This window comes from Nicrophorus vespilloides, unplaced genomic scaffold (genome assembly GCF_001412225.1).
Source record: "Nicrophorus vespilloides isolate i.1.1-1 unplaced genomic scaffold, Nicve_v1.0, whole genome shotgun sequence".
Lineage (NCBI taxonomy): Eukaryota > Metazoa > Arthropoda > Insecta > Coleoptera > Silphidae > Nicrophorus > Nicrophorus vespilloides.
The window spans coordinates 120,901-143,305 of NW_017099418.1; the positions used below are offsets into that span (position 1 = coordinate 120,901).

Below are 22,405 nucleotides of genomic sequence, written 5' to 3' on the forward strand. Positions count from 1 at the left end.
ACACATTCAAACGATTTAATGATCTCATTAGTTCATAGAAAATCCAATAAATATAGTCACTCCTATTAAGTAATCAATTAAATATTTCAAACTCATTTAAACAAAATCCTCCTTCCATACAAGCGATATTTCAAATTCTAATTTAAATATGTTTCCAACCAAAAATGTTTCAACTTAATAAATTATATAACATAAATGTCTAGACTGAGTGTATGATTTACCTCACTGCAGCATCACAGCTGACCAGTGACTAGCGTAAGGTAGGGCGCGTCATGAAATTGCACTCATAGAAATGGGCAAGCGGAAAAGCAGATTGTTCTCCGATTATTACGAGTTTGCACCTGTCTTGGCCAAGAATTACGTCTCGAAAAATCTGAATCATAACTCAGAATGCAGTCAACAAAGATTCGCTTCACGTCGAACTGGTAAATGTAAATCTAGGATACAAGAAAACTCAATTTAGCTTAATAGAAATTATATTTCATAAATAAACTCTAATTAGAAGATATTTAATATGAAGTAAATTAATTGAATTATATAAGCTTATTAGAAACCAACATTACTAATTAATTAATTAGAATGTATTATAAAAGAAAAAATGTAATTCTTTAATTACAGCATATATTTAACAGAAAGCAATGATACTAATTGATTAATCGGAATTTAAATGTAACAAGTTATAGCAATTTCTATAACGTAATATATTATTGTTTTTATTGCATGAATATTCCTACTACATTTGTGATCTTCAATTTGTATATTTCGGACAGGATTTTGTATAAAACGTGTGCCCCCGCAAATAATGGATATATATTTGTATATACAAAACGTGCCGAGAAAACTGCAAACAATTTACGCGCACGCAATCCGAAAATTATTCGATTTTCTAAAATTAAAACGCACTCGCGCCTCTAATTTTGGAAAATACCTAATTTTACTCACTTATCTCTTCGCTTTAATTAATTGCAATTATCTTCGCGTCACGCGCACTCACAGCATGTGCAAATTTATTGTCTCGACATGAGTCGTACACGCTCTATTCTTCCAAACGTGATCTCCGTTCAAAATAAGGAATCCGCACAAATTATAAAATCAAATGCACAAATTTCGCAATTCCGTCGTTTTGTTTCGCACTTTTTCAGCATTATACTCAACAGTGAAACTATTTTCAAACTGTTTTAACCTCGATTTGACCAGGTATGCTTGAAAACCATGTAGTCCGCATTATTCTTTACGAGCGCATTTCTCAACCGTCGTATACGCACTCGAAATTCTACTCTCAATTGCGTATCATCCATTTCGGTTATTGAAAATCTTGAACAACACTTGGCACCTTTCTCTTACATATCCATAACGTTTCTTGGCAATAGCGAATTCCGATTCCTTAAATCTGCTTGGAAACAGAAAAGACGAACACCTCACTCAATTCCTTTTCATAAAAACGTTATTGTTAATATTAGGTCATTAAGTATGAAATGTCTAATTTCCAACTGAATGTTTGATTTATTACATATCAAACACAAAACTATCAATAGACTTTTACCATCTTAACGGTAGCTAATGTAGGCAGCGAAAAAAACTGAAGAGTGGTGATAATATCGTTAAAAGCATTATCTACTGCTTGTTCAATGTATTTTGCAATGCCTGGAAACAATAATAGTCAGTTTATGCAAGGTCTGAGAAATACAGTTGAGCAACGTTATTCGTGCGACATGTGGTCGAGTATTATCCTGCAAGAGGTATGGCTTGTCTTTATTCACCATTCTCGGCTACTAAATCCCAAGCTCCCTCATCAATTTGTCTATTTGGTTACAGTAGACATTCTCCATAATCGATGTTATGAAGCTGTAGTAGAAAACGATGTGATTTCATTAGTCATATCCTTTACACTTCGAGTTGTCAGCGTTGGAATTCATACTCAGTTGTCCATGGTTTATAAAATGTAATCTGCAAAATGTAATTTGACATATAACACAAACCACAACGTGCGTCTGAGAAACTCATGAAGTACCTTCATAAAAAAAACCAGTTAAAGTAAAATATCAGAGAGATCGGGTATCAAAGTTGGTACTTGAGGTAAGACATATTTCATACTTAATGACCTAATAACAAATTTTTGAGCGGTCAGTTGACTTCTATTGTTATGATTTAAATTATAAATTCGTATTTATTGTGACCGTTACAATAAAAGTTATTATTTTTTTAATAAGTTTAAACTTCAATTAAACTTATTAAAAACCGTTACGGCCATTATGTAAAAAAAATATATAAATTATAGTTTATCATCGATCTGAGTTTCTTCAAAAAGGCGAATTTAAATTGCGTACAAGAGAAACGTAAAAGAAAGAAACTTGTTTAAAGGATTGGTTTTGTATGGAAATGAGGTTGAATCTGGGATGTTGTGTGGGATCTTCACTTTGATGGTCTATGATTAGAGTACCTCGCGAAAAGACCTGCTCTCCCGAGTCGTTGGTTACTATGTCAAGAAAGCTTTAATAATCACTCGAGTGCAGTTTCGAAGATAAAATCGGCTCATATAATATGCTCATAAAAAAAATATAAATGCTTTTATCATATTAACGTACAGGCATCATCATGAAGTTAATAATACTATTAAATAACAGAAATTAAGTCGGAATCCCTGACGACAGATTAAATGTAATATTGTTGTATTAACAATGTTTGTGTTATAATTTCAATTTCCTGCACCCGTTAAGAGCGATTCCATTAGCGTGTTCTTGACCTACAAAATTTCATCATCATCGGCATTTAAATAAGAGACTCGTATCCATTTTATGGGCTTCCAGCGTAAACACCGCACGCGCTAAATATTAGTAACGTCTAATTTTATAATGCAGTAGTAGTTTGTGAAGGCAAATTGTAAACTTGAACAACGTAAATTTAGAGGTGTTAGATTCGATGGCCGAACGATAGATAATTAAACATTTACTACTCGAGCGTATTTTCGTTTTCCGGGAAATTAATTACGACGCCCCGAAACGAAACTTTCGAGTAAAGAAATAACAACTGGATTCCACAAAAAAAATAATGAATCACTTGTGTGCAATATTGTAATTAAATATGCTTTGCAACTTACAGTTTATTGTTTGCAAATTTTTGTAAAAACTTGTTGGTGTTTTCAAAGCTATTGTTTGTTGGCGAGATGAACAAGATAACTTCGTGAATATCGATGCGCGCTGCACGATTGCAACCTTGAATCTCATCATCGTTTAGAAGCAAATGAAGAACATGTGCAAAACCGGTTAAATTCGAACGTCAATGGATGCATTAAGCATTAATTTTGAGATTTTAAATGCAATTTTAATAATTTCTTATTAATCAACTAATTGGTTGTTAAACATCTGTATTGAACACATACCATCATTATAAACAATAAAAACAATATAATACAGATCTTCTGTTAACTTGAATGTAATTTCAAATTGTTACTTCAGTGTTTAAATCATTGACAATGTTAGTCTTGATTTCAGTATTTTGATCTAGAAATGCTGTAAAGAGACTAAATATTTCATTAGCACATATTCACAAAATTGTCGAATTTATTCTTAACACTTTTGGTTTAACACAAAATAAACAACATAAAGAAGAAATAAATTATCCTTTAAAGAAGTGATAAATTCTTCATGTTTCCAACTTTAATGGTTGCATCAAGTGATTATAAACAGTAAAAACATATAATTAACAATATAATAATTTACAAATCTTCTGTTAACTTGAATGTAATTTCAAGTTGCTTTTTCAGTGTTTAAATCATTGACAATGTTAGTCTTGATTTCAGTATTTTGATCTAGAAATGCTGTAACGAGATAATAAATATTTCATTAGCACATATTCACAAAACTGTCGAATTTATTCTTAACACTTTTGGTTTAACACAAAATAAACAACATAAATTATCCTTTAAAAAAGTGATAAAATCTTGATGTTTCCATCTTTAATGGTTGCATCAAGTGATTATAAACAATAACAACAAATAATTAACGGTAATATAATAATTAACAAATCTTTTATTAACTTGAAGGTAATTTTAAGTTGCTTCTTTAGTGTTTAGATCTATGAAAATGTCACAATACAGTGGAACCTCGCTCAACGAGTAACTCGCATAACGATTTCGCTTAAATTGAATTGTATGAAAAATAACTCGCTTAACGAGCGATGTTTCGTATAACGAGTGATGATGAGAAGAGAAGTCCCGGATTGCGCGCCTTCTACATCATTTTTAAAACTTGTGTACACATATTATATATATTTTTTAATATGTTTCACTATACGACTAAAAATCCAGAAATTTTGGAACGGATTAAATTAACTGTATACTAAATATTTCTTAGTTTTAGGCGTATATTCACAAAACTGTTGTAATTATTCTTAACACTTTTGGTGCAGCATATCGAAGTTATCAAAAATACCAATAAAATAAACAACATTAAGAAGAACGAAATTATTCTTGAAGGTAAAGATTAAATTCATACATATTTGTTAGATTTATGAGAACTGAAGCAGAAAATTGTCACTTCATGTGGATTATGAATTCTCCACTTATTACATAAACTTGTGTCCAACTGAAGCAGTGATCTTATCAAATATATCTATTGTATCTAGTTTCTTCACTAGTTTAGAACAATATTTCTCAAATTTTTATTCTCCATGCGCAGAATATATAAAGTGGCGATGATGATGGAAATAACAACTCCTTAAGGATTCTGAATAAAATATGCAGATTATAACATGTGTTACACAACAACGATAATAAATGCGTAAATAATCAAATTATACAAATTCTCGTTTCATCATTTAACTACTTTACATTCAGATCATCAAGCGTATGCAATTAGTTTTTATATTTGAACATCAATTTGGGAATTTCCCACTTACAGTCTCAATTATTTTCTCAGTTTATACAAAATAAAAAGTTATGTTACAAAACGCAAACTACTTAGAAACGAGCACTAACCATAAATGTTCTGGACACGCTATTTGCAAAGTAGAATTATAGCAAACACAAAGCACCGTATCGCTAGTTCAATGAAACATGCAAGCAAACACATCAATTCACTCCGAATTGGGACCATTACTCGTGTTACAGCACGAAAAAATAAACAAATTTATTATTATATTCAAATCAACAACACCTCGTGTTGTAATAAAAAAAAAACAATTTATTAGATAATGATATATTTATATATAGTTAACTTTATCTCTTCGTAGTAGTTTATTGTAAAGTAAATAAGGAAAGTTCGTGCTCGTCAACTTATCTAATCTCGAAATGAACCTAGTTTCTTATGGAATAGCGTTGTTAGTGAGTTAGGAACGATAAATATTATTCAGGTAGGTCAGGTACATAAAACTACTACCTCTACGATCAATACTTTTAAACAGACCAATCAGTATTTTTATTGATTTTACGGATTACGTAAACATGACAATTAATACACTTGTACAAAAAAAAATACGAATAGACTAGTGCACTTTGTAGTAATATATCATTGTTGATCCGCTTAACTCTAATTGTTGGCTTTAAATTTTCCGCTACGCCACGCATGATGAATTATCGTTTACAATGTATGTGTTTTTTATTTCTTCATCGCAATATTTCAACTGAAATTTGTTACGCACCTGCATTCGACTTGTTCAATATGTACATTTTGTAAAGTGAGATTGATAAATTGCTTTTACGATATTAATTAATTAAATTGCAAACGATTTTTGTATGCATTACAGTTAACTTTATCTCTGTTAACAAAACTTCGTCATCTTGGAAAGATGAAATGATTAAGCTCAGTTTGGCGCAAACTCAATTGTGTCTACCTTAAAGAAACAACAACAAGTAATTAGGTTTACTTAAAACTTTCCATTAATATAAAGAATTGAAACACTGCGATTAGCTGCAATAACAAGTCTTAATACAACGCATATTCTCATAATACATCTAGTGGTCAACGACCATTTGAACATTTACAGTAAAGACATAAACTTTTGAATTTTTCCAGTGAAATAATACAAGGTGCATTAAATTAGATTACTTTATGCAATACTTATGACTATCTATACATGTTGTTTATTAAGTTGTAGGTTGGTTGGAACTGGGCCTAAATACGCTATTTATATTCTCAAACTCACCGACCATAAACATTGAATGCAATAATACATATAAAAACAAAACAATTGCAGTAGCAGATGTAAATATTCAAATCGTAAACGATTTTAAACATATTAACGACCCACTGCTAAATAAAGCAAATTGCTTGCATCAATATTTACATATTTTATATTTTGTTACAACGCTTGATATTATATATATATTAGTTGTTAATTATATAATGAATTTTAAAGTATTTAATTTAAAATACAAATAATCAAAATGATTTAATCAATGTATTAATAATTATGTTATATTGTTGATATGCATAACACATTTTAGAAATTCGATTACGAACAGCTGTTTCCTTTGGTAGAAATGGACGTATTATCAAATAAACATTGGGTTAATTTACGTTAATGGATATCAGGAAATAGATACCTAAATATCTAATCGAGCGGTTCATGTTTGAATGAAACAAATTAGTTTAGATTTCATTCTGTATCGCATTTCAATCGGAAAAGTCTGCCGCGATTTCTATTATTACAAACAAATAAACAAAAAGTTTGCGACCACTTCCGAGCGGCATTCCTTCGTTACAGCAGTAGTGAACAATGCAGTAAAATATTTACATAATCGATTAATCATATTCGCATAATATTTGCGAACCATCGAAAGCGGCGATTTTTCGGCTCAAGAACACAGGCACATACACACACACAACACAAGTTTCCAATGGGAACTGCGATGATTGTCTGCAAAGGGGAAAAGCGTTATTATACGAAAAACTCGTTTTTCATTAATTATACATGCTATACATATTAACTGCCATAACTTAAATAACACCGTGGGATTTGTTTTCTCAGTGAAACGCACAGGAAGACACAACGCGACGTAATTAATAGTTAATTAGGAAAACAAGTATAATATTAATAATTGGTATTATCGTATCATTGAAAACCGCCGACGCTTTCCAATCAGATCAGATTCAGATCAATTAAGAGCAATATTTGTTAATAATGTTTACTCTGTATTCAACTACTGTTTCTTTATATTTGTCACAAATTGTTCAATTATTTAAAGTTATTGAATGTGCTTATGACTTTTAATAACTTTAAATGTTATTTAAAGTAGAATATGAAAAAGTTGTAAAATAAATTACAAATTCGTTATACTAAGGTTAAACACGAAATAACACAAATTCAATTAACAGTTATTTTTTTTATTAATTATAATTAGGGACATATATTTGTTGGGAGAAAATTAGTTGAAGCTCGTAAACAACGTAAACTCATCTTAGGTGGTTACATGGGTCTTGTCCTCCAGTGTTGTCTCTGAAAGCTGCTAATACAATTACATGGATACACAAACAATCAGTGCATCCTAATGAAAACATTCTTATTTCATATTACTAAAGTAATATTTCTTAACAATTAAAGAAAAAGAGCAAATGTAAAACACATATTTGATTTATAATGAACGGTCGTAAACCGGGGTAATCATTTGTTGGCGTAAGTGGACCGCAAATCGTTTTATCTAAGTTTCAAAAACAAACAAAAAACCAAAGTATTCGCAAACGACAAGTGGCCAATTGCGATTGTTGGCATTACTGATAACAATTGTCAGGTTGTTATCACCGTTTATTTACGTTTTTTGTTTTCAAAACGAGAACTTTATTCGATGATGATTCGTTTGGTCGAGAAGACAATTGGATTATTGTCAAGGTAATCAAATTAGAGGCGAAAGACGGAGCAGGGTGGTGCGTTGCAAAATCCACAATCCACTCTCCAATACATCAGCAAACAATCACTTAAAAAAAATATAACGGCTGTCTCTTAGAAAACTGGTAAACAGATTGCTTACTAACGGATTCTCGTTGGGATTGTCCAGGGTTTTGGGTAATTCGTAGGTTCGGGGTTGTTTTGGGACGGTTGTGTCCATCAGGCATGCGGGAGGTGAGGAGAAACGGCCGACGAAAATATCATATGCGCGTATATTTTGCTCTTTTCTTTTCGTACATCTATCTCCACACGCACAGGTTTTAATGTGGGCGGGTGGTATAATCGTATATACGGTGTATAGGTTAAATAGATGACTTACGTGATCGAGATTCCGTGGATCTTGAAACTGCATTAGACCTCTGGACCGCTGTTGAATGGAAACTTGCACCGAATTCAAATGATCGATCGCAGTTTTAAATGTTGATAGTCGGATGGTCGATTGTTGTCACTGGTCACTGACGGAACTAAAGTCACCGCGAGCTGCAGACTGCGCCATATTTGTTTAATTGTGTAGGCAACATCCACAACAGGACCATTGTAATTCGCAATTCCACTTGTTTTTGCATTGATTTGCATACGAACAATACAGCTTTCAGCACGTACGGACCTACAGTGGCCATCTGCACATCCAATTTGTATTGAAGTCTTCGTATCGGGTCAACATTGGTTGCACCAAGCAAATACTTTTCCAGAGCACCAATTCCTAACCAAACATTTACCTATAGTTTGTTTATTTGTATGTAATTTATGCGTCGTCCGAATTCTAGACTTTTATAATATACAGATATGGGTGATACCAAATCATTCCTTAACCAATTTTGCCAGAAGAACAAATGTGAACCCACCTACGAAGTCCGGCCTACCGGTATGTTATTGATTATTTTACTTTCTATGGGTCTAGTCTCATACATACTAATTCCAGGCCCAAAACACAGGCAAAGATTTCTTTGTGAAGTGAGAATTGATGGACACAACTATGTTGGTGTGGGCAACTCTACAAATAAGAAAGATGCACAGAGCAATGCAGCCAAAGATTTTGTCAACTATTTGGTACGGCAAGGGCATGTTCATGCTAAAGATCTTCCAAATGACATGGGTATTCCACAAGCTACTACATCTCAGGGTAAATAATCCTGTTTATTTATTTTACTTATATTTATCTAACTAGTATATTACCAATAAAATAATGGTAATGAGAAAATTGTGTAGATTAAATATTTTGAATTGTTATTTTAAAAATGTAATCTATTACAGGATCAATTGATCAAAAACCAGTATTTGGGGAAGGCATGGGTCCTTCTTCACTGGGAGAGGCTTACAGATCTGTTGATCAAGAAAAATCTCATGGAGCGTTTAGCTATATGGATCGAGCTCAACAGCAACAGCAAAAAGTCGAGGATGCCGAAGATTTAGATGTTAATGCTCAGATTCACGGTAACTGGACTATGGAGAATGCAAAATCTAAGCTACATCAGTTCATGCAAATCAATAAAATCAACGCCGATTACAAATATACAGTCGTGGGACCCGACCATAACAAGTGAGTGGTTACTATATTTAACTTAAAGGGCATTGAGAGAGCTTGGCATTCAAGATAAAAACTTGTCTTGTTATAATAATGATTGGGGAAACTAAATTAAATTTAGTTTCCTCATCAGGCACAAAGTTGTATTTGCAAAATGAAATATTAGTTTGTATATTGGTTTGACCAATATACATTCCAATTTAGATACACAGTTGAGTGGAATGCTAGGTTTTCTTTCTGACCCTTTAGGTGCTTACAAAATTGGTCTGTCAATTGAATGTTTCGTTCCCGATGATTAGGAGTTTCATTGCTGAAATGAGTTTCTTTGTGCAACAATTGGGTAGAAATGTGTTTGGTCGGGACACCGCTTCTAATAAGCAATCGGCGAGTAAAAGTTGCGCTCTCTCTATTATTCGACAACTCTTCCATTTGGGTGTTATCGAAGCGTTCCAAGGAACGCTCAAGAAGGAGAACTCCGGCAAAGAAATGAAACCTTACGAAATTAAAATATCCCCAAATTTGGTGAAGAAGATTGATGATTGTCTGGCTGAATTCAAAATTACACCCGTGCAAATAACGGAAAGTCCCGAGTCACAATCGTTAATAAATACACAAGTTCTGGATGACTTTAACGCAGCCAAACCTCAAAGCGCAGGGGTTGTGCAGTGGTCTCCGCCACAACCAAATTGGAACCCTTGGACTGGCTGTAATATAGACGAAGGTTTCCTTGCCACAGCTACTTTAGAAAATCTAAGTGATGTTTTATTAAATAAATCTAAAAGTAATTTGGAGAACAATACCCAATTGCAGATGAGCATACATGAACGAAATCAGTTGCCAGTATATAAATCCAAATCAAAGTTGATGGAAGCAATAAACGAGAATCCGATTATAATCGTTAAAGGAAACACTGGATGCGGTAAAACAACACAAGTATGCCAGTATATATTAGACGATTACATATCTTCTGGACAAGGAGCATGGTGTAATATAGTTATAACTCAGCCAAGGAGGATTTCTGCGGTATCCGTTGCTGAACGCATTGCTAATGAACGCTGTGAAGATATTGGTGAAACGGTCGGCTATTCCGTAAGGTTTGAATCCGTGTTACCAAGAGCTTACGGCTCCATAATGTTCTGCACGGTTGGAGTTTTGCTTAAAAGATTAGAAGCCGGACTACGAGGAGTGAGTCATGTAATTGTGGATGAAATTCACGAGAGAGACGTAAATTCTGACTTCATCATGGTAAATAATGCGTTCAACTTGTTAATATTTATTTAATATATATTTATTGTGTTCAAATAGGTTGTTTTAAGAGATATGGTACATACATTTCCTGATTTAAGAGTCATTTTGATGTCAGCCACCATTGACGTTTCATTGTTCACTCAATATTTTAACAATTGTCCTATAATTGAAATTGAAGGACGCGTTTTCCCTGTAGAAAGATATTTTCTGGAAGATTGCGTGGAGTTAACCAATTTTGTACCACCTCCGGATTCGAGAAAGCGTGGATTTGGCGATGAAGATGAACCAGTGAATGACGACGATGGAGATGAAAATTTGAATAAGGTATGAAGGAAAACGTAGGTTACAAAAAATGAATGTTTTCTTTTTTTTTTACAGATTATCCCCAGTCATTACAAAGCTTCGACTAAACTTACTATGGAAAATATGTCCGAAAAGGCTGTGAGCTTCGAACTGATCGAAGCAATACTGAAACACATTAGCGAATTGAATAGACCTGGGGCAGTTTTGGTGTTCTTACCTGGATGGAATATCATTTTCGCATTGTTGAAACATTTACAACAACATCCTATTTATGGTTCAAACAAGTACTGCATTTTACCTTTACATTCGCAATTGCCGAGGCAAGACCAAAAGCTGGTGTTCGATCCGGTGCCAACGAATATTACCAAAATAATATTGTCGACTAACATAGCTGAATCGTCTATTACTATCAATGATGTAGTATTCGTAATAGATACGTGTAAAGCTAAAATGAAGATGTTTACTTCTCACAACAACATGACGAGTTACGTGGTAGTCTGGGCATCGAGAAGTAACCTAGAGCAACGTAAAGGAAGGGCTGGACGTGTTAAACCTGGAGTGTGCTTTCACCTCTGCTCGAAAGCGAGGTTTATCGAACTCGACGAACATTTGACTCCAGAAATGTTCAGAACCCCTTTACATGAATTAGCTTTAACTATTAAACTATTACGGCTGGGCAATATTGGACATTTCCTCAGCAAATCCATCGAGCCTCCTCCACTAGACGCCGTGATTGAAGCAGAAGTATTGTTAAGGGAAATGAAATGTTTAGACGCCAATGATGAATTAACGCCGTTGGGAAAAATCTTGGCGAAGATGCCCATAGAACCGAGATTAGGTAAAATGATGGTGCTGGGTTGCATTTTTATGTGCGGTGGACCACTGGCCACGATGGCGGCAAATTCATCAACGTTTCCAGACATCTTTACGATGGATGCCCGTCAGAAAAGACTTGGTTACCACCAAAAAGCTTTATCCGGAGATCGAAATTCTGACCATGTAGCAATGCTCACAGCATTTGAAGTAACTCAATCAAGCATATTACTATAATTTTATCTAATGAATTAATTGCAGTTATGGGAGAAAGCGAGGCTACGTGGTGAAGAAGCTGAAAATAACTTTTGCGAGTTCAAAGGTGTCAGCATGTCCACTATGCGCATTACTTGGGAGGCAAAGCACCAATTGCAAGAAATTCTCTTATCGTGCGGCTTCCCCGAGGAAACCATGGCACCATTCCAGATGGAAACTGCAGGATTAGATGAAAATTTGGATATGGTAATGGCTCTATTGTGCAGTGGTTTATATCCGAATGTAGCGTATCATAAAGAGAAGAGGAAAGTGTTAACCACAGAAAGCAAAGCAGCATTAATTCACAAGACATCCGTTAACTGCAGCAATATGGAGCAGACTTTCCTCTATCCGTTCTTTGTGTTTGGAGAAAAGATCAGAACACGCGCAGTCTCCTGTAAGCAAATGTCGATGGTTTCACCAATACATTTACTACTGTTTGGATCAAGAAAAGTTGACTGGGTAAATTAGATTGATATTTTCTCGATATAGTTATTAAACATTTCTTAATTTATGTATACAGGTGGAAGGGGTAGTGAGATTAGATAATTGGATAAATTTCAATATGGACGCACAAGTGGCAGCAAAGATAGTTGCGCTCCGTCCAGCTCTGGAATGTTTGGTGATCCGAGCCTCCAGAGAACCCGCGGAAGTTTTAGAAAAGGACCAAAGAGATTGCACAGTTCTAAAAGTCATAAGGGAACTTTGTGCGATACACGCTGGTAGTTACAATATCGAAAGACTGAATTCTATCGATTGCGGATTGAGAGGTAAACCTAGAGGTCATTCGTTGTGCGGTTTCTCTGGACCGCCTCCAAAGTTTCGAAGAGGTACAGGTTACCATAATGATAGAAACGATTGGAATGGCAGACCGAATAATGAATACCGCGGTCGCGGATTCAGATCATTCAGGGGCAACAGTTATTCTCATAGGGGAGATTACGGTAGCAACGGTTGGAGAGGTGGACGAGGAGGACGTAATTTCCGTGGCGGTTTCTACCGCGGTAGTAGGCGTGGATATATAGGTTGACGAATAATTCAGTAAATAATAAATATTCAGCTTGTTTATTCTCTATGTCTTATTTTTCTCCTTTGATCTAATTGTTATTTCCGCTATAAAATGTCTGACGATAATATTCCTACAAATACCATTTATATTGATTAAAATAGAAATAGCGTCTTAAATATGGTCCTCCTACACTGAACCACATTTTGTTTTTCTCACTTGAAAGCTAATTTATTGAAAGTAATAAATCTTGTTTTGCTTCTCTTCAGGTTAGATAAAACAAATGACTGATAATTTAAAAATAAATGTAATAAATAATAAATATTTACTAGCTACGAAGAATAATAAAAAGGGTGGAAGGAAGTAATAAATGATATAAAATTAACGTATTTGCAATTGTGACTAATGTTTTCGCTGCTAAGACGACTTTGACGTGTAATAAAACGATTTGACATCTTCTATAGCTTTACACCACTCCAATGCGTAACCTTCTGGATCCTCCAAGTAGTAAACCCGATTTGGCTGTAAATATAAAGAATTTTATAGAATTCAACAGTTATCAAACGTTCAATTATATATTACCGTATGCACGTGAAATATCTTAAAATTTTTCGCCTCAGGTCTTAAATCTTCGCTCCAAGGTATTTCGCCTTTTAGAATCATCGTTGCTGGATCAACGTAATATAAATGGGGTCCTTGGGTTAACAAGAGCATCCGGCGCCGTGGAAACAAACCCTTCCGTTTGTCCACTAGGCCTTGCTTGAGAATTAAATTGCCTTCAACTAACTGATGCCACTTTTCTTGTTTCTGCGTTTCTAACCTTCTGACGACCTCTTCATCGCTTATATCGGCGATATTTCGAACCTCCGAACGTTTGCGCGTTGGAGTCGTCGGGCATATTAACTCGAGTTGTAATCTGCTTGCCTTCTGCTCATCAAATCCAGGCTCCAATTCATCCGAAATCTCAATTTCCACCTCCCTATTGCTGCAGATTTTCGGTGGCTTTCCAAGATTGTGCCAATTTATTTTACTAAAGAACTGGTGCTCTCTTATGCTCGTATAAGGTTTAACATCGCAGGACCCTAGCCTCTCATGCGGATTGATTACCAACAATTGCTCGACCAAATTCCTGGCTCTGCTATCGAAATCTTCGGGAAAGGAGTATTCCAAATCGAGAATTTTTTTGAAAATCAAATATTCGCTGCCCGCCTGGAAGGGTGCGGTACCGCACACCATCTGATATATGACGCATCCCAGGGCCCACAGATCGCTTGCGAAACTCACGTTTCCATCGGTCAAGACCTCTGGTGTAACGTACTGCGCCGTTCCGACGAAACTGTTCCTCCTTTTGCTATTCTCACCGCATTCCTCCTGTTCAATCTCATCTTTAACAATCTTGGCGCTACCGAAGTCTGTCAGCAGCACGTGCCAATTCTCATCCAATAAAATATTTTCTGGCTTCAGATCTCTGTGTATGATCTTCTTGATGTTCAGCCTCTCCAGGGCCATAATAATCTCTGCAGCATAGAATCGCACGCATTCCAAGGACAAGTGCTTTATATGAGTTAGCAGATCACCGTTCTTGGCGTACGTTAAAACGAAATACAATCGGTCCACGTCTTGGAAGGTACAGTACAATTTGACAAAGAGTTCGTTCCATGATGCCAAACGGAGAAGCACTTCCTTCTCGCGAGTCACATAAGCCAATTTTCTCTCCTTCTTAATATGCAACTTTTCCAATACTTTAACTAAAAGAAAACGTATAAAATTAACTAACAATACAGTTAAATAATTGGAAGTACATTACATTAAATAATTTAAAACAACAGTACAATTTTGTTTCCTCATTTTTAAGCAACGTAAATGTAGAATTTTCTTGAAAAATACCAATTGCTAACCAAAACGGCTAAAGTGGTTTATTTCACTTAACTTAATTATTAAGTTTCGTAATAGCAATGATTGCATAAATAGTTAGCACATAACATTAAATAGAGTAATTAAATATTTGAATTTATTATTCGAAAAAATATAATTAAGTCATAAAATTACTTAAAACTAGAAAAAAAAAACAAATAAACAAATGTTTATTTACAAAAAAGTCAACGTCATGAGTCAACTATTCAAACAATGAACACTTATTGACTTGATACTGTTATAGTAAATTTCTTAGTGTTATCTAAAATATATGTACACAATATTTATTTGAATAATAAAATGAAAACATTTCTGTTACAGGCAAAAATTTGTTCGTAGAAAAAAGATTACGTATTGATATTAATATCAATGTGTATGAAACAATATTATTTTATGAATTAACATTGATAACAGAGTTGAATTTTCCAATACAATAATCCCTAATTATTATACTTAACGTCATATGTAAATAAGATAATTTTTAATATTGAAATAGATGTGATATTTGAGAGATGGCTTAGATTGTATTGATAAACAGACTCAATAACAAATTGTGATCAACTCGCAGCGCCGCATTTAAATTGCTTGATAACACTAAATCTGTTGGTTAAAAAATAAGTGAACGTCTGGAATTCATATCAATGAGTGTCATTTTAAATCCATATAACATGATAATTATACAAAACAAATAAACATTTACTTCTTTTAAATTGGTGGAAAAAGGTGTTAATTTAATAAAGTGGATGTAACATTAAATAAATAAAAATTGTGACACAAACATGTTAGAAATGAACTGATAGCATTGATATGGCTGATATTTACGTTTGAAAGCAACATATTATTGTTGCATAACAACTTTATGTGTGTGCAAAAAAAAAATAGGAGTCCATAAATAAATATATGCTCAGACATATGTCATGAATGAATATTTCTCTTTTTGCATGTTATTGCTTTGCTTACAGAATTCACCATAGATTGCTCATTTCCCTTCACAGACAAACACACACAAAATGGATATATTGATGCAGTATTTTTTGGGTGTAACAAATGTGATTTGATGAATGCTGATGGGCATCAGAATATAGAAAAAAAGAGGGGTACATTTCTTCTGGCAATTGCTGAAGAATGCATCCTGCTGTTGATGTTGTTAATTGCTACTTACTTGCAAACTCTTTGTTGGTGTGGATGTCCTTAGCCAGATAAACAGTACTGAAGCTGCCTTCCCCAATAACTTTACCAAATATGAAATCAGCAGCTGATCTCTTTTTGGGTGGCTCATCAGCTGGGACAGGTACAGGTGTCATTGTGAGGAACGACGATAGCAATGTCCTTCGTGTTTCCACCTAATGTGGCATCAGATTTGTTTACAAATGTTCCTAATTACTAGGATCGGGCAGCAACGGATCGTAAGTCAATGAAACTGTGTCATTTTTTTCTCGTATATAGAGTGTGTATGTATATATATATATATATTGATTGCAACAGACCTCTCAATTAAAAACGTGACCGAAAACAATGAAGGGTCATGAAGTCCGAAGGGCTTCGGAACAACTGAAATTTGAATGGCCGTTAACGTGACCAAATGCACACTACTAACTGGTATTTTTTTTTTAAGGGATGTGTTATTTCTCTTTATTGTTATTATAAATAAGTAAACATCTCTGACATTTGTCGAAGAACAGGTTTACCAATACACTTCAACCCCCACACACACATCCATTCACCTTATTCATTGATCTCAATATAGAAAATTTAAAAAAACACACACAATTCCCTTAATTTACTTTTGGCATGTGATAGAAGTATTATTCATCATTTACAAAATCATTTTCATTAATAGATTTGCAAAATACAAAAATTTAACTGACAAATTTCGTCAACCTGCACCCAACTTCATCTAAAACTTTAAAACTGTTGGGTATTGGTACATGTGTTAACCTCAAATAAATTATATTTTTTTTCATACAATTGTAAATTGAATTTTAAACAATTTAACATCAATTTGGTCGTATCAATAAACCTGCGAAATGGCTAATACAAACGTTGATACTTTGATTGCCGCTTTCGATAAAGCGGATATAGTGAACGGTGTTAGTTTCGCAGGCAAAGGACTTAAATTGAACAACGCCGATGATGGTAACGCACTTTCTAACAACAACGTCAGATGCTAATGTTATTTTAATTGCAGCCAAAGACATAATTGAAGCCATCAAATCTAGGAAGGTTCTGGAATTTTTAAATTTAGAAGGCAACACTCTTGGTATTGAAGCAGCTGAAGCCATATCCAAAGCACTTGAAACACATAGTGAATTCAAGAGGGCTTTATGGAAGGATCTATTTACAGGACGCATGAAAGATGAAATACCTATATGTCTAGTAAAAACTTAATTTAGGATTTGTAGTTTTTTTGATGTAATGTTGATGTATCTTGCAGGAGCATCTGGGTAATGGGTTGGTAGCATCTTCAGCTCGATTGACTGAACTTGATTTGAGTGATAATGCATTTGGGCCAATTGGTGTAAAAGGTTTGGCCAGTCTGCTGAGGAGCTCATGCTGCTTTGCTTTGCAAGAACTTCGGTTGAACAATAATGGATTAGGTATTACTGGAGGAAAATTGTTGGCAAATGCTTTGTTGGATTGCCATAAGTTCAGTGCAGAAAGTGGAAAACCTTTGCAATTGAAAGTCTTTATTGCTGGAAGAAATCGATTGGAAAATGAAGGAGCACAATCTTTAGCTTCTGTGTTTAAGGTAAATTTTATTTATCTACAATTGAATACTTCACATCTATAACTGAACAATGAATAACAAGATTTTCTTTTATAATAGACAATCGGTACATTAGAAGAAATACAAATGCCGCAAAACGGTATTTACCATGTTGGAATAACGGCTCTATCTGAGGCATTTAAAGTGAACAAAAACTTGAAAATATTAAATTTAAATGATAACACGATAGGTCCGGTGGGCGCTAAAGCTCTGGCAAAGGCTCTGCCGAATTTGGAATCATTGAAGACTATTAATTTTGGCGATTGTCTTTTGAAAACGAAAGGCGCCATAGCGCTGGCCGAATGCCTGAGCAATTGCGATAAATTGGAAGAGCTGATATTGAGTTTCAATGAAATTAAAACGGACGGAGCTGTAGAAGTACTATACGCATTGAAAGAGAAGGACAATTTGAAGAAGATCAGTTTGAATGGAAATAAATTTGGTTGCGAGGGTACGGAGCGAATTCAGGAAATGGTATCGGCCATGAATGTGGAAGATATGTTGGATGAGTTCGATGACGATGAAGGCGATGATGATGATGAAGAACAATCGGACGAGGATGATGATGAAGAAGAAGAAGAGGAGGATTCCGAGGATACAATTGCCGTTTCCTTTAAAACTTACGGTCAATTCGTTCAAGATCCGACGCCGGAAAACTTCCTCGGTTTAGGCGACAACAGGGAAACCGTTATATTGAACGCAGTGAAGGTTTGATAATTTCGCATTAAAATTGAGAATGAAATAACGTTGAATGTTGTAGGAGTCAACTGGTGATTACGTAGATAACTGCATCAAAGGTATATTCAGTGCAGCATCTGTGTATGCTAAAAGCAAAGATTCTGTACAAGCTGTAGCATTGAAGTGCTGTGAGTCATTGTTCATTGAAATGTTTGCATGGTGCAGTAAAAACGATAAACTCTCATTCCTGAACAATTTAATTCTTATCAATCTTGGCTTAATTAAAGTATGTTTTATTACATTTATGAGGTTTTAACAAGCTATTGTCATGTATGTTTATGATTTTAGGGTGAAGATAAGAAGTTTACAGTACCTTGGAATATTGAAAGTTGTTTATGTGCATTGGAAATGTTAGTGAAAAGGAACTATTTTCCTGCAACAACCAAGGATGCACTGAAAGTGTTTTTAAAGAAGTTAGTTTTTTATTCCAATATTCAAATTATGAATTTAATTGCTAAGGTTTCTATGTTTCAGGGATATAGATAACAAAAAGGATTACACAAAGGCCAAGCAAAAATTATTATTAATGCTCAATTGATTCCAATAAAGTAATAAATATTTGATTAGCTTTGTTTTTATGGTTTAAGCATGGGTTTAGAGAATTTTATTTGTTTTATTCCAAGTACATTCTATAGCATTTTCTTTGTGTGCAATTGGGGATAAATTTTATCTCATCCCAGATCACACAAACAATAAATTATATTCATCTATTTGGTATGAATCAAATTAAGTGGTAACAATATTTACATGTCATAGATAAATAAACAAACATAGAATATTCTTTCTTCAAATATATCACAACCATTTAAATTGATTTTGTTTAAAGTAATTAAAACTAAAAAGAGTTTTAAGCCTAAGAAAGCATTTGCCTTCCAGCTGCGATCATCTATCCATTTTCACTTTCACAGAATGCTGAACCAAAGATGCAGTTGCCAATCCCACTATAGCATATCAGGAATACGGCTACCAAAAATACAATACTGCAAATGGTACATGGTTTCCTCTCCAAGAAAAAACCAATCAAATACAGCACCATAAACATCACATGGGTCTGCACCATTGCCGGGTTTATGGGCTTCGGAATCAGAAGTACGGGCAGCAACCACTGCAGGCAATACATCTTGAAATATTATTAAATTATTTAAACTATTTAAAATAAATTATTTATATGCCGCAGTTCCAAAGACCGTAACTAATAATCTTTGTCAAACGCCATTTTTACAGTGCGAAGTGGTGCGAAGCACTACGGAACTGCCAACATTATGTTAATCTAGCATACTTTGTGTTGGCATCATTGGTTATGATTAAAATTGCAAAAGAAACATGTATGTTGTCACTGTCACAATTGTCAAATCAGTTGGTTTTGGTTGATGTAGCAGTGTGCGTGCGTCTTGTTTCGATATGTTTACAATATGTTAGGGCGAAGAGCGAAAGCGAAGTACGATGTCCTTCGAAGGGATGTTGAAGGGGAGGAAGTTGAAATTGATTTTGACGTGCAGAAACTGAAACGGAAAGTTTTCACCCCTGCCTGCATCTGGCAGTCCTTTATGACAGTTATCTTAATCTCTATTTATTTTGCACCTTCGATTGGTCTGACATTTTACCAGAGATGGCTCCTACAAGTAATCCAATTGGAAACCAATGCACACTTGATGATATCCATACTAACATGATTTACTCTACTTCCAGCAATTCAAATTCCCCCTTTCCACTGTCCTTGTGCACATGATTGTGAAATTCATCTTGGCCGCTCTAGTGAGAAGCATATGGGCTTTGAAATTTGGAAGTCAAAGGTTAACAGTGGGATGGAAAGACTACATTATTTCTGTGGCACCCACAGGTCTCTTCAGCAGCATAGACATTGGTTTTTCTAATTGGGGATTGGAGTTGATCACTGTGTCCTTGTAAGATCATATTCCACCATAATCAACATGTTGTTATTGTAATATTGTAAAATTTCAGATATACTATGACCAAATCCACATCTATTATTTTCATATTGGGTTTTGCTATTCTACTTAAACTGGAGAAAAAGGTCAATGGAAATTAGTGCATCCTTTAAAATATCTAAATTTTTCCTTTTTTTAGTCCTGGAGCTTGTTTATCATAGTAATAATGATCTCAATCGGATTGCTCTTGTTTACTTACAAAGCAACACAATTCGATATGGCAGGTTTTGTTCTAGTCCTCATTGCATCTATGTGCAGTGGCTTACGTTGGACATGTGTACAATTGCTACTACAGAAGTCCAAGATGGGAATGAAAAGTCCTTTGGATATGGTCTTCCATATGCAGCCATTTATGATTATTTCCTTAATACCATTTGTTTTAACTATAGAAGGTAAGGAGAGCATTGCATTTATTGAAATTTATTATGCGCTTATCAAGAAAAACCGCAAAATTGATAACAAAAATATGTTTACAAAAAATATCCATATCACACACACACACTTCCTACCACCAATTGATTTTCATGAATACAAACACAATTAAAATTATTCTTATTATCCTGTTGATATTTGAAAATTACAGTTATTTGTTGAGTAAAAATATTGATTGAGGATGTATGTAAAACCATCATTTTGGGTTTGATGGATTGTTGAAAAGGGTTAGTGAATAGACGTGTATCTAATTAGATGATTTTATTTTTCAAATAAGAGCTGAGCTATTACATTCATTGAAACAAATACGCTGCATCTTCGATACACTTCATGTGACAATTGGTCTACTATAAACAGCAAATGATCGTGTTAGTATGCAAATGTATAACGACATCGAATTACAAATTGATTACAGGTCTAAGTTTAATACGTTTCTGCATGGAAGTGTACGCCAAGGACTCAAGTGAATTGAACTTGTTAATAATAAAGGTTTTGATAGGAGCATGCATTGCATTCTTCATGGAGTTAAGCGAAGTCATGGTCGTAACATACACATCAAGTCTGACATTATCAATAGCTGGAATATTTAAGGTTCGTATTACAACATCAATTACACATATAGACTAACAAATGCTACATCTGACTGGCATTACTTTCAGGAGATGTTAATATTGTTCTTGGCTGTGGAATGGAACGGTGATCAGATGTCCGTTCTTAATCTGTGCGGTTTACTAATATGCCTATTAGGAATCACGAGCCACGTGGTCCACAAGATGCGAACCACGCAAACATCGCAAAAGTCTTTCGAATTCGACGCCTCCGATCGCAATTTCGACGTTGGCATGGGTAAATCGCTTATCAATGAGGCAGAGGTTGAGCAGATGAGCATTTCGACGGACAGTGATAATGAAGATAAGGAGGAAGTCTTATTTAACATTTTGAATCGACACGAAAGATAGCAGAGCTTGAAGTAACTTCAACGCGAAGAGGACCAAATTTTACACACGGAATACACTTTGTTAAAGCTTTTAATGTTCACTAAGTCTAATATTTCAAAACAAAAACGTTCTAACATTCCTTGTATTTTAAATACATGCATTTTCTAATTTGAAAACAAAATTATTTAACTTTGTGATATTTTCTACAAAGGTTTGCTATTGTTTGTTTTTTTTTATGTTGCCAAAGGTGTAGCGAAATGTGTATATTTGTAAATATATATAACATAGAAAAAACAAAGTGAAAACCACTTTCATCACTATAAAATGATATTTTTTCTTTGATTATTTATTTTTTTTGTTAATGGATTTTCGTTAATTAATAAGAGTCTGTTGATTTGTTCGATATAATACATTTTTGTACTTCAAAAATTTTAATAAATAAATGGAATTCTAAAATCCCCACAATTTGGTTTCATTTAGCATATTTTTTTTCTTTCTTCTGTTTCTCAATTTTCGAGTTTAACTTTAATAAAAAAAGATGTAATCACAAATATATCATTTAAAAATCTCGATAAAATAAATTATTCTAAACTATCAAAAAATATATATAATATATATTTATGCTTCAGATGATAC

General features: G+C 34.1%; 6 protein-coding genes across 7 annotated transcripts in view; 3 read left to right on the forward strand and 3 right to left on the reverse strand.

Moving 5' to 3' along the window:
• Window positions 1-8,287, reverse strand: part of LOC108564483 (MKL/myocardin-like protein 1) — a 35,727-nt gene extending 27,440 nt beyond the window's left edge. Inside the window, exon 1 of the mRNA XM_017923547.1 lies at window positions 8,201-8,287. The gene's annotated coding sequence lies outside the window, so the exon portion shown is untranslated. The remainder of the gene's footprint in view (window positions 1-8,200) is intronic.
• LOC108564482 (dosage compensation regulator) lies at window positions 252-13,098 on the forward strand. Its single transcript, XM_017923544.1, has 9 exons — window positions 252-425; window positions 8,666-8,746; window positions 8,804-9,004; window positions 9,136-9,421; window positions 9,706-10,651; window positions 10,712-10,978; window positions 11,033-11,980; window positions 12,032-12,487; window positions 12,549-13,098. Exons 1-9 carry the CDS (start codon window positions 293-295, stop codon window positions 13,053-13,055), a joined length of 3,825 nt encoding a protein of 1,274 aa, XP_017779033.1. The 5' UTR covers window positions 252-292; the 3' UTR covers window positions 13,056-13,098.
• LOC108564485 (3-phosphoinositide-dependent protein kinase 1) lies at window positions 13,075-16,699 on the reverse strand. 2 transcript variants are annotated; one of them, XM_017923550.1, is made up of 4 exons: window positions 16,433-16,699; window positions 16,108-16,365; window positions 13,614-14,779; window positions 13,075-13,553 (listed from the first exon to the last, which is right to left on the reverse strand). In XM_017923550.1, exons 2-4 carry the CDS (start codon window positions 16,247-16,249, stop codon window positions 13,449-13,451), a joined length of 1,413 nt encoding a protein of 470 aa, XP_017779039.1. In that variant the 5' UTR covers window positions 16,250-16,365; window positions 16,433-16,699; the 3' UTR covers window positions 13,075-13,448. The 2 variants fall into 2 exon arrangements, with proteins under 2 accessions (XP_017779039.1, XP_017779038.1); XM_017923549.1 differs by having other exon boundaries at window positions 16,108-16,699.
• Window positions 16,700-16,833: 134 nt separating this feature from the next.
• Window positions 16,834-19,013, forward strand: LOC108564484 (ran GTPase-activating protein 1-like). Its single transcript, XM_017923548.1, has 7 exons — window positions 16,834-17,081; window positions 17,134-17,321; window positions 17,380-17,694; window positions 17,773-18,420; window positions 18,473-18,676; window positions 18,739-18,863; window positions 18,925-19,013. Exons 1-7 carry the CDS (start codon window positions 16,973-16,975, stop codon window positions 18,986-18,988), a joined length of 1,653 nt encoding a protein of 550 aa, XP_017779037.1. The 5' UTR covers window positions 16,834-16,972; the 3' UTR covers window positions 18,989-19,013.
• LOC108564487 (bladder cancer-associated protein) lies at window positions 19,014-19,715 on the reverse strand. The gene has a single exon (XM_017923552.1). The coding sequence runs from the start codon at window positions 19,568-19,570 to the stop codon at window positions 19,337-19,339; it is 234 nt and encodes a 77-aa protein (XP_017779041.1). The 5' UTR covers window positions 19,571-19,715; the 3' UTR covers window positions 19,014-19,336.
• A 69-nt stretch (window positions 19,716-19,784) lies between these two features.
• On the forward strand, window positions 19,785-22,040 carry LOC108564486 (solute carrier family 35 member C2). Its single transcript, XM_017923551.1, has 6 exons — window positions 19,785-20,072; window positions 20,140-20,354; window positions 20,413-20,485; window positions 20,539-20,791; window positions 21,247-21,422; window positions 21,491-22,040. Exons 1-6 carry the CDS (start codon window positions 19,863-19,865, stop codon window positions 21,788-21,790), a joined length of 1,227 nt encoding a protein of 408 aa, XP_017779040.1. The 5' UTR covers window positions 19,785-19,862; the 3' UTR covers window positions 21,791-22,040.
• Window positions 22,041-22,405: the final 365 nt, after the last annotated feature.